The sequence below is a fragment of the Ursus maritimus genome, unplaced genomic scaffold (assembly GCF_017311325.1).
Source record: "Ursus maritimus isolate PB19 unplaced genomic scaffold, ASM1731132v1 scaffold_16, whole genome shotgun sequence".
Lineage (NCBI taxonomy): Eukaryota > Metazoa > Chordata > Mammalia > Carnivora > Ursidae > Ursus > Ursus maritimus.
In genome coordinates this window covers 14,903,527-14,916,496 of record NW_024424008.1, presented here as the reverse complement: position 1 = coordinate 14,916,496, position 12,970 = coordinate 14,903,527, and the positions used below count along the sequence as shown (strand labels likewise).

The 12,970-nt window shown below is 40.8% G+C and overlaps 1 protein-coding gene across 5 annotated transcripts in view; it reads right to left on the bottom strand.

The window, feature by feature from the left end:
- The window catches only part of CCDC83 (coiled-coil domain containing 83), a 51,679-nt gene that overhangs the window by 29,233 nt on the left and 9,476 nt on the right, over nucleotides 1-12,970 (bottom strand). For 4 of the 5 annotated variants that reach the window (XM_040630934.1, XM_040630936.1, XM_008704406.2 and 1 more), the window contains exon 3: nucleotides 7,865-7,949. In XM_040630934.1, the coding sequence (XP_040486868.1) occupies nucleotides 7,865-7,949 (85 nt within the window). Of the gene's footprint in view, nucleotides 1-7,864; nucleotides 7,950-8,759; nucleotides 8,840-12,970 lie in introns of all 5 variants that reach the window. The other variant, XM_040630935.1, reaches the window with a different exon arrangement.

Here is a 12,970-nt window from a genome sequence, read left to right as displayed (position 1 = left end):
TGCTAATGAGTCATGTTTAACTTAGCAATTAAATATCTGTGACCTCAAAAATGTTTCCTTCCACTGGTGCCAGTGTGAACCAACTCAGTAAATATTTATTGAACACCTACGCATGCTGGACCCTTCCGGAAAAACAAAGGTAAGTAAGATTTGACTGCTGCTGCCTAAAAAGCTTTCAATTTAATAACAGAGTTTTCAGTTTAATAATACCATTTGTGTGCAGCATTCCAGCTTAGTTTGGGGGAATGAAAAGGAGCTAGCCAAGAGAAGAGCATTCCCGTAAGATGGAACAGCCTGCATAAAGGCACAAGAAGGAGCGAGACTGGGTTTTCCAAAATTTAGAAGAAGCAGTGGTAAACAAAGGGTGGAGCAAAGGGAGATAAGGTTGGAGAGGTGAGCAGAGGTCAGACTTTGTAGGGCCTCAAAGACTTTAGTGAAGAGCATGGATTTAATTTCTGTACAATAGGAAGCCACTGTAGGGTTTTAAGCACTGGAAGGTTTATAGTATTTGAAGGGTTGCACCTTGGAAAATGTACTGAATTGAAGAAGGATGGGTAAGAGGTGGTGGTGGCTTAAATCGGGGCAGTAGCAGCATAAATGGAAAGAAACAGATACATACAGTTGGAGCAAAAGCCTCCCTCCATGCTCTTCACTTCTGGGTCCAATGATGACCCCAAAAGGAGACATAGGCCTATCCCATTCTTGGGTGAATCCTCATGAAAATAAGAATTTTGTCTCTGGCTGCAAATCAGGGGCTGTGGGAAAATAATTCCTCAGTCCTGATCTGTTGTCCTTTCCGCAACCAAATGGAAGTCCAAGACTGACCCAAGAGGCCCAGTGTGACCACCGGGGGATGTGCATTAGTCCCCTGATGACAGTTCACTCCCCTTACATGCAGTGGATCTCATCATGTGAAACTGATCCCAACACCTGACCAAAGTTCCCCTTCCCATTCTCATCCACAGACCTGAGTTTCTGTTTGAGTCTGGTAAACAGACTTTAGTGACTGATCCTGCAGAATCATGACAATGTCAGGGTCACAGTTAAATCACCACCATGGCATGTCTGGCCCAATAAATGTTGCTGAATGAATGGCCAAATTAGCCCTATTTGGAAGACGGGAATCTCCGGTTATAGGAGAGAAACCGAGACTCCTACCCATTTGGGCCAAAATGGTACCAGCAGTAAGTTGAACAGTCAGGGTGCAAACTCAGGTCTCTGACCCTGGACTCCATTAAAACTTGTATATATAGTCATTTTAGACAAAAGCCAAATTAAACAGTTAACTGTGGAAGTTTTAGAGTCGATATAAATGCTTTAATAGGGAATAGTCTCAGTATTTCCTCATTTATGAGACACCCTAAGGGATAAGTTGTGCTAATCATCACTTACTGCTTCCAAACTGTATTTCTGCCAGTCTTTAGTCACGATAGTCATATACAGCATGGCTCGATATTCATTTTAATCTGATTTTATAAAAACAATATATCGTCTTAAACATTAAATGAGCCACTATAACAGTTGAGATTGTATTTTTCAAATAGCATTTACATATGCACCCTCTGAAAATCTAAAAGCAAAAAGATACAGAAATTAAAAACAGAGAACCAAAACACGGGAGCACACGTACACGCTGTGCGAAAGATGCCAGTCATAATCTCTTAAGACTGAAAGGTTATCCAACCCCATCCTCCCACTGCTGCTTGAACAATGTGCTTAATGCATAGTGCCGCAATCACTGCTTAAAATAATACCCTCTAGAGGAGGAGTTAAGATGGCGGAGGAGTAGGGGACCCCTTTTTCAGCCAGTCCCCTGAGTCGAGCTGGATAGGTACCAGACCAGCCTGAACAACCACGGAATCAGCCTAAGATGCAGGAAGATGCATCTGGATCTCTACAAATGAACAGCTCCAGCGCTGAGTATTGAGGTACGAAGTGGGGAGCCATGAAACCCCGCACAGATATCGGAAGATAAACGGAAGGGGGAGGGAGCCGCTGCATTCGGGCGCCGGGAAGGGGTAGCCACCTGCATGGGGGAGTGGGTGGACTCGAGGACAGCAACTGCGAGAGAGCAGACTGGGACCGTGAGCCAGGAACGTGCGCCACCAGACTGAAACGGAGCTCGGGTGTGCTCACTGGAACCAGACTGAGACCGTGAGCTCCAGGAACGCACGCCACCAGACTGAGGGCCAGAGCTTCGGAGAACGGCTGGCGGTGTTAGAAACACAAAGGACAGAGAGGCGCCGGCCCTGGAAGTGAGGGCTGGGACACCGGGTGTGGGGCGCACATCCTGGGACGCTGCAGGGTTGAGCAGCACCAACAGTAACGAGTTAAAGTGGCCAGAACATCAGTGGAGAATGGTCCGCAATCCCTCTGTTCTGAGACAGAGGCTGAGATTCGGCCACTGCTGCTCTGACTCTCAGAAGAGGCACAGCAAACCACCAGGGAAAGCCACCAGAGAACAAAAGCCTGGAAATACCGGCTTACAGTGTGCCCATCCCCATCCCCCCTCGCAGGGGACATGGAGACTCAACCCAAACAGGGTTGCCTAAATATCCTCGCGGCAGGCCCCTCCCCCAGAAGGCAGGTTGAAAAATCAAGAAGCCCACATCCCTAAGATCCCTATAAAACAAGGGAGCACGGCCTGGGTCCCGTTCAGTAATTTGTCATCGGCATCCCCGAGGGGGTGGAGAAAAACAGAGGTCTAGAAGAGATATTTGAACAAATTGTAGCTGAAAACTTCCCTAATCTAGCAAGGGAAACAAACATTCGTGTCCAAGAGGCAGAGAGGACCCCTCCCAAGCTCAACCACGACAAACCTACGCCACGTCACGTCATAGTGCAATTCGCAAATATTAGATGCAAGGATACAGTATTGAAAGCGGCCAGGGCAAAGATATTTCTCACGTACCAAGGCAAAAGCATCAGAATTACGTCAGACCTGTCTACACAGACCTGGAATGAGAGAAAGGGTTGGGGGAGCATATTTAAAGCTCTTTCAGAGAAAAACATGCAGCCAAGGATCCTTTATCCAGCAAGGCTGTCATTCAGAATTGATGGAGAAATAAAGACATTTCAGAATCGCCAGTCACTAACCAATTTTGTAACCACGAAACCAGCCCTACAGGAGATATTACGGGGGGTTCTATAAAAGTAAAAAGGCCCCAAGAGTGATACAGAACAGAAAGTCACAGCCAATACAAACAAAGACTTTACTGGCAACATGGCAACATTAAAATCATATCTCTCAGTAATCAGTCTTAATGTAAATGGTTTGAACCATCCCATAAAACGCCACAGGGTTGCAGATTGGATAAAAAGAAATGACCCATCCATTTGCTGTCTACAAGAGACTCATTTCGAACCCAAAGATGCATTCAGACTGAGAGTAAGGGGATGGAGTACCATCTTTCACGCAAATGGACCTCAAAAGAAAGCTGGGGTAGCAATTCTCATATCAGATAAATTGGATTTTAAACTACAGACTATAGTTAGAGATGCAGAAGGGCACTATATTATTCTTAAGGGAAGTATTCAACAAGTGGATATGACAATTATAAATATATATGCCCCCAACAGGGGAGCAGCAAGATACACAAGCCAACTCTTAACCAGAATAAAGAGACATATAAATAAAAATACATTAATAGTAGGGGACCTCAACACTCCACTCTCAGAAATAGACAGAACACCCTGGCAAAAACTAAGCAAAGAATCAAAGGCTTTGAATGCCATACTCGACGAGTTGGACCTCATAGATATATATAGAACACTACACCCCAGAACCAAAGAATACTCATTCTATTCTAATGCCCATGGAACATTCTCAAGAATAGACCATGTTCTGGGACACAAAACAGGTCTCAACCGATACCAAAAGATTGAAATTATCCCCTGCATATTCTCAGACCACAACGCTCTGAAATTGGAACTCAACCACAAGGAAAAATTTGGAAGAAACTCAAACACTTGGAGACTAAGAACCATCCTGCTCAGGAATGACTCGATAAACCAGGAAATCAAAAATCAAATTAAACAATTTATGGAGACCAATGAGAATGAAAATACAACAGTCCAAAACCTATGGGATACTGCAAAGGCAGTCCTAAGGGGGAAATACATAGCCATCCAAGCCTCACTCAAAAGAATAGAAAAATCTAAAATGCAGTTTTTATATTCTCACCTCAAGAAGCTGGAACAGCAACAGAGGGACAGGCCTAATCCATGCACAAGAAAGCAGTTGATCAAGATTAGAGCAGAGATCAATGAATTAGAAACCAGGAGCACAGTAGAGCAGATCAACAGAACTAGAAGCTTGTTCTTCGAGAGAATCAATAAAATTGACAAACTGCTGGCAAGACTTATCCAAAAGAATAGAGAAAGGACCCAAATTAATAAAATTATGAATGAAAAAGGAGAGGTCACGACCAACACCAATGAAATTGGAAGGATTATTAGAAACTATTATCAACAGCTATATGCCAATAAATTGAGTAATCTGGAAGAGATGGAGGCCTTCCTGGAAACCTATAAACTACCAAGACTGAAACAGGAAGAAATTGATTTTTTAAACAGGCCAATTAATTAGAAATAGATTGAGTCAGTGATAAACAACCTTCCAAACAACAAAACTCCAGGCCCGGATGGTTTTCCTGGGGAATTCTACCAAACATTCAAAGAAGAAATAATACCTATTCTCCTAAAGCTATTTCAAAAAATAGAAACAGAAGGAAAGCTACCAAACTCATTCTATGAGGCCAATATTACCTTGATCCCCAAACCAGGCAAAGACCCCCTCAAAAAGGAGAATTACAGACTGATTTCCCTAATGAATATGGATGCCAAAATCCTCAACAAGATACTTGCTAATAGAATCCAAAAGTACATTAAAAGGATTATCCATCACGATCAAGTGGGATTCATACCTGGGATGCAAGCGTGGTTCAATATTCGCAAATCAATCAGCGTGATACATCATATCAACAAGAAAAGACTCAGGAACCATATGATCCTCTCAATCGATGCCGAAAAAGCATTTGACAAAATACAGCATCCTTTCCTGATTAAAACCCTTCAGAGTGTAGGAATAGAAGGTACATTTCTCAATCTCATAAAAGCCATCTATGAAAAGCCTACTGCAAATATTATTCTCAATGGGGAAAAGCTGGAAGCCTTTCCCTTAAGATCAGGAACTCGACAAGGATGCCCACTCTCGCCACTATTATTCAACATAGTACTAGAAGTCCTTGCAACAGCAATCAGACGACAAAAAGGGATCAAAGGTATTCAAATCGGCAAAGAAGAAGTCAAAATGTCTCTCTTCGCAGATGACATGATACTCCATATGGAAAACCCAAAAGAAGCCACTCCCAAACTATTAGAAGTTATAGTGCAATTCAGTAACGTGGCGGGATACAAAATCAATGCTCAGAAATCAGTTGCATTTCTATACACGAATAACGAGACCAAAGAAAGAGAAATTAGGGAATCCATCCCATTTACAATAGCACCAAAAACCATACGTTACCTTGGAATTAACTTAACCAGAGACGTAAAGGACCTATATTCTAGAAACTATAAATCACTCTTGAAAGACATTGAGGAAGACATAAAAAGATGGAAAGATATTCCATGCTCATGGATCGGAAGAATTAACATAGTTAAAATGTCCATGCTACCCAGAGCAATCTACACTTTCAATGCTATCCCGATCAAAATACCGAGGACATTTTTCAAAGAACTGGACCAAATAGTCCTTAAATTTGTATGGAAACAGAAAAGGCCCCGAATCTCCAAGGAACTGTTGAAAAGGAAAAACAAAGCTGGGGGCATCACAATGCCGGATTTCGAGCTGTACTACAAAGCTGTGATCACAAAGACAGCATGGTACTGGCACAAAAACAGACACATAGACCAATGGAACAGAATAGAGAGCCCAGAAATGGACCCTCGGCTCTTTGGGCAACTAATCTTTGATAAAGCAGGAAAAAACATCCGGTGGGAAAAAGACAGTCTCTTCAATAAATGGTGCTGGGAAAATTGGACAGCTACATGCAAAAGAATGAAACTTGACCACTCTCTCACACCATACACAAAAATAAACTCCAAATGGATGAAAGACCTCGATGTGAGACAGGAATCCATCAAAATTCTAGAGGAGAACATAGGCAGCAACCTCTACGACATCGGCCAAAGCAACCTTTTTCATGACACATCCCCAAAGGCAAGAGAAACAAAAGATAAAATGAATTTATGGGACTTCATCAAGATTAAAAGTTTCTGCACAGCCAAGGAAACAGTCAGAAAAACTAAGAGGCAGCCCACGGAATGGGAGAATATATTTGCAAATGACACTACAGATAAAGGACTGGTATCCAAGATCTACAAAGAACTTCTCAAACTCAATACACGAGAAACAAATAAACAAATCAAAAAATGGGCAGAAGATATGAACACTTTTCCAATGAAGACATACAAATGGCTAACAGACACATGAAAAAGTGTTGAAAATCATTAGCCATCAGGGAAATTCAAATCAAAACCACACTAAGATACCACCTTACGCCAGTTAGAATGGCAAAAATAGACAAGGCAAGAAACAACAATTGTTTGAGAGGATGTGGAGAAAGGGGATCCCGCCTACATTGTTGGTGGGAATGCAAGTTGGTACAGCCACTCTGGAAAACAGTGTGGAGGTCCCTTAAAAAGTTAAAAATTGAGCTACCCTATGACCCAGCCATTGCACTACTGGGTATTTACCCCAAAGATACAGACGTAGTGAAGAGAAGGGCCATATGCACCCCAATGTTCATAGCAGCATAGTCCGCAATAGCTAAATCGTGGAAGAAGCTGAGATGCCCTTCAACAGATGACTGGATTAAGAAGTTGAGGTCCATATATACAATGGAATATTACTCAGGTATCAGAAAGAACGAGTTCTCAACATTTGCTGCAACGTGGACGGCACTGGAGGAGATAATGCTAAGTGAAATAAGTCAAGCAGAGAAAGACAATTATCATATGATTTCTCTCATCTATGGAACATAAGAACTAGGATGATTGGTAGGGGAAGAAAGGGATAAAGAAAGGGGGGGTAATCAGAAGGGGGAATGAAGCATGAAAGATTATGGACTATGAGAAACAAACTGAGGACCTCAGAGGGGAGGGGAGTGGGGGAATGGGATAGACTGGTGATGGGTAGTAAGGAGGGCACATATTAGGTGCACTGGGTGTTATACGCAACTAATGAATCATCGAACTTTACATCGGAAACCGGGTATGTACTGTATGGTGACTAACATAATAAAAAAAATTAAAATAAAAAAAACAGAGAACCAATGTTTTATCACTTGGCTAAATAAGAAATTAAAAGATAAATGTGGTTTCAGAGCCTTAAAATTTTGAACACAAGATTCAGAATCATCATGATCTGAATAACACAGCTCAAGCTGACTTCCTTTGACATGGTAATTAATATAACAGGAACAGCAGTGCCCTCTTGCCTTAAATGTACCTAAAACTGAGATTGTCAATTACTCAATTCCAAGCACTAAAGAAGATAATTTCCTGGGATGTGTCATCATAATTCACAATTTTTAAAGCATTTGTGTAAATGTTTAATAACTAGATATAAGTTTTATTTTTTGAAAAATTTAAAAAGATTTTATTTATTTATATGACAGAGAGAGAGCACAAGCAGGGTGAGCAGCAGAGGGAGCGGGAGAAGCAGGCTCCCTGCTGAGCAAGGAGCCTGATGCAGGACTCGATCTCAGGACCCTGGGATTCATGACGTAAACCAAAGGCAGACGCTTAACCCACTGAGCTACCCAGGCGCCCCTGGATAAACTTTAAATGTTATACTCACTCTTTCATGATACTTCTGATTCTTTTCTCTAAGTCTCCTTATTTGAGCCATAAATCGTTCTACTGCATTTTCCTTTATTTGACAGCTGATAATAAACAGAGATGTGTTACAATTATTTATCAAGGAAAATTAATGAGACAAATTTTAAAATTAAACTATTTAGATTGAAATAAAGTATTAAATATATTATAAAAACCCATTTAGGGATAAGATACCTTCTTAAGCGATTTGTGTGTGTGTGTGTTTCTGAGTCTAGTTTACTCAGTAGAATATATATTGGAGAGATAACTTCAAGGTTTTTTCCTAAATCAATCCCCATTTGTATTTCACAGTCATAATTTTTATACTTTGTAATTATCTATAAATTATTCAGCTTAAAGGGAACCTAGGGAAGGGCACACAGAAAACATGCTTTCTAGAATTCTAAAAAATTCAGACAAAAATGACAAAACAAAGACTTTAAAAGGGCAGGCATATCTTCTTGAAATAGTAAGATAAATGAGGCATAACTTTGGTTCAAGTTCGTTAGAATGCCATCTCTTCTATAAATAATAAAAGCTTTCCTGACACAAACACATTTCTTTAATACCCAGTAAGAATTTGTTGAGCATCTGTCAGGTAAAAAGGAGAGAGAGAACAGTGCAGGAAGACTTTGCTATAGGCCATTTGACAGCTATCTGACGTGCTAAGTATATCTCTATCTCTCTATTACCCAGCAAATCTTGTAACTTTAAATCTGAGACCAAAGTAACACAATGGAAATAGTTTGCATAAACACCTTGCCTCAATTAAAACAAACAAAATAAAAATACCGCACCTCTGTGGTGTAGTGAGCAGCGAGGTCGTTACAGAATGAGAAACTCTTGTTTGCTATCTTGTCCCTGTCACTTCTCACCTGTATGATCTCAGGCAAGTCACTTCTCTGAGCATCAATTTCCAAGCTGTCAGTGGTGATAACAATACCTAGCTCTAATCCTATAAGGATTAAAATAAGAAATTGTATGTGAATGTTTCTCGCATAACGTAAGTGCTTAGTAAATTTCAGTTGAATTTGAATCTTATATCCTTGGCCCTTCCTCCAAAATACCATTTATATGTGTGACATCGTATATTCAGTAGAGATAAAAATAAGGCTCCTTCTTTCCCAATGATGAGAAAATGCAGCATAAAAAAAAACCAAGCAATTCCTTTAGTGGCAAAAGTGCTCTCTTTGGATACTATGAAACTTGGACTTCCACTAACTGCCTAAGGACTATCAACCTAAGGCCTTGGCTTACTCCTCTGTAGGTGAGAGCATTGAAGGGGATGAGCTCTATACTGTTTCAGTTCCAAAATTCTGCAATTTACATTGCTTATTGTTCCCTTTCATGCAGTCACAAGGACAACACATACAGCACATACAAGATTTAATGAGCTGCTGCTCTGTGCCTAGTATTGTTTATGGCATTATGGAGATGGTGTTGAACAAGACCTCCATGACCCTTGCCCCCAAGGAGCTTGCATTTTACTAGACCACAAAGAAGTAAACACACATATTACTTACCCATTGTCATGGGGGAAATAATAGGCTATGACAAGGATAGTAAATGGAAGGGACTACTATACACAGGGTGGTTTCCACACAGTAATAGGTATAAACCATCTTTTTACTTCTCACCTAAAGCTTAGGTGTGGGGGTGCCTGGGTGGCTCAGTTGGTTAAGTGTCTGCCTTCGGCTTGGGTCATGATCCCAGAGTCCTGGGATAAGCCCCACATTGCGCTCCCGGCTCAGCAGGGAGTCTGCTTCTCCCTCTGCCTCTGCTACTCCCCCTGCTTGTGTTCTTTCTCTCCCTCTCTCTCTTTCAGATAAATAAAATCTTAAAAAAAAGTAAAGCTTAGGTGTGCAAAAATTCTGAAGGAGTGTCCTCTCTATCTCCCATTTTTAAGGAGAAAATTTAAAATATTGTAAATGAGAATTATCTGAAAAAGGCCTATGCAAATGCATGAAATTATGCAATTTCTGCCATCATAAATATGGTAACCTAATTCATTCTCTGCATGGGTGAAGCAGGCAAATGAATCTCCAGTATATGGTGTCCCTTGGTTGAGACCGAGTCTTTGGGTGGTCTGGTTAATAGACTTACTCCTGGCTTCCACTGAGAGCTTTCTTGGTAATGACTGAGCATGCAAAGTGGGTCTGGAGACCCAATCCAGCCCCAACCCCAGATACTGCATGGCACACACTTCTACTAAAAAAAGTTATTTCTCATTTATTTGAAGTTCAAATTTAATTTGGTGTCATATAATTTTTTTTGCTATATCTGGCAACCGTACACTTAAGTCTACCACCCCTCCGCTCAGAGCTGTTAGGAGCAGATCCTCTGGGGCTTTGTCTCACGTTCCTTGCGAGCAGTTTAGAAAGATCTAAGTGGCAGCAGCAGGCCTCAGGGGCAATTCTGAGGCACCCTAAAGGCTTTGGTGGCTTCATTCCCACAGTTGTAGCTCACATGGTAGTTGCAGGTCTAAGTTAGCTGAGCCTTTCCTTGGAATTTACTTCAACCTCTGTGGGTTTCATGAAGATGAAACCGAACTTCAGAACTCAACACTACTAGCCACTGTGGGAATTCAAGCTTCATGGTTCTCTATATACTTTTTACTTTTCAGATCTCCCTCAGATGCCATCGTATGCATATGTCACACTAAATACTGAAGCCAGTGGGATGACAAACCAATGAGATAATACATATTAAAGTGGTTTGAAAAGGAGACACACTATTTTAAAGCATGATATGAAATAGTTAGTAATATAACAGGTACATTTCCCCTTCCCTCTGTATCATTAAGATGTTACTAATGTGTCAACTTTCTCCCTCCAGGCAATTTCATTGAAAATTCTGAGAAGGAAAACAAATAAATCTGGATTTTTTTGTTTGTTTTTTTGAGAGAGAGAGAGAGATAGTGAGAGCATGGGGTGGGAGGGGCGGAGGGAGAGGGAGAGATTCCCAAGCAGACTCTGCGCTGAGCACAGAGCCCAACGTGGGGCTCCATCTCATGACCCCAAGATCATGATCTGAGTTGAAACCAAGAGACAGATGTTTAACTGACTGTGCCACCCAGGTGCCCCTAAATCTGGATTTTTTGAAAAAATTATACTTTTATCTATTTTTTAAACTATAGTCATATCCACACCTATTTCTATATCTACACTCATACCCATTGTAAAAAACTGGGGAAAAAACAAGTATAAAGGGAAAAATTAAAACCACCGTTACCTAGAGATGATGATCACTTTATAGATTTAGCATTGGCAGTCTCAGCTCTTCACAAACAACCACAGAGGTTCATGACCTTATTTTTGGGGGATAGATTTAAAAAATATTTAGTTGTTCAGAAATCATTGACTACCTACTATGTGCTCCCAGCTCTTTGTTAGATGAGATTGTATAAGAGAATTATAAGATGCTGCCAGCGGATCCTTGGAAATCCTTTCTCAGAAAGTGAGGGGGGTGTTTTGGCCACTTGTCATGTGACAAAATTCTGTCACCTGGGAACACATGGAATGAGTCAAGTGTCACTAGCAGAGCATGGTACACTAAGGCCTTGACTGTTTCAGTCCACAAGATTATGTATTTAGTCTTAACAAAGGAGAGAACAAAAGCATGAGCTGTTCAATTTACATTTTGCACTAGATCATGAGAATTTTTAAATGTTTGTCTCTTTGTAAACCTGTGTTAAAGAACAGAAATACTGGCCTCTGACTGACCTAGAAGAGAAAGAAACAATTGTATTTGGATGTCACCAATGTAAACCATAGGAGCAAATCAGAGACCAGGCTGTATTCACGGAGCCTGACTTTTTGTCTGCCTCTCCAAAGATGTGATGAGGGAAGTTGTCGGTTATACTGACAAATGAGTGCAGTGGTTTCTGGTTATAACTTAATGTCTCAAGTAGAAAATAAAAGGGAACTTTGTAACAAAGTCCCTTCCCATGGGTGTTTCTCTCTTTGTGTTCTGACCCTTTCACTCTCTGTCCTCTAAAAAGAACAGACAGATAGATTTAGAGTTTCTCAAGGAGGAGGAGATGGATTTTCTCTGAATATTGTTAAAAACAAATCTCTTAAAGACCAGCGTCCCAGGATAGTCACCAGCATCACGGGCTCCGCACTTGCAGCCTTGTTCCCCTCCAATGAATACTTTCCCAGTCCCAAATCCCAAATGCTTCACAGGGCTAGGCTTATCTCACTCACCCTTGCCCATACTGCCAGTCTGCTCTTACCCTCTCTCCCACACTCTGTCTTCTCTCTGTTCCTCACCCCAGCGTCCTTTCCATAAAGCTTTCTCTCCTCCACCCAATATCTCCGTAACACCTGTTCCGCTGCCAGAGATCAGCTCCAACGTCACTTCCTCAAACAAGCTTTTCCTGACCCCTCTGACTACATCAAGTCCTTCAGTTAAACCGTTACACAGGACCCTATACTTTTCTTTCATAGTGTCTTCACTCTATGCAGTTTTTTTAAAAGCTTTAAGTATTATCTAACGTCTGTCTCCCATGCCTCACCAGGGCAGGAACTGGGTGGTCTGTTTGCTGTTGTCCTCCACCGCTTGCCTCAGATTTGGTAAACATTCTAGTATTTGCTCAGTAAATGCACGAAGTACATGTTTCTTAAAAAAATTTTTTTTAAAAATTTTAATTCCAGTATAGTTAACATACAATGGTATATTAGTTTCAGGTGTACAATAGAGTGATTCAACAGTTCTATGCATTACTCAGTGCTCATCATGGTAAGTGTCCTCTTGATCCCCTTCACCTATTTCACCCATCCCCAACCCACCTCCCCTCTGGCAACCATCAGCTCGTTCTCTGTAGTTAAGAGTCTGTTTTTGGCTTGTCTCTTTTTTTCTTTGTTCATTTGTTTCGTTTCTTAAATTACACATATGAGTGAAATCATATGGTATTATTTGTCTTTCTCTGACTGACTTCACTTAGCATTATACTCTGTAGCTCCATCCATGTTGTTGCAAATGCTAAAATTTCATTATTTTTGTGGCTGAATAATATTTCATTAAATTATTTATATATTGTATTATTATATTTATATAATAATGAAATATAGTAATAATAACGTGT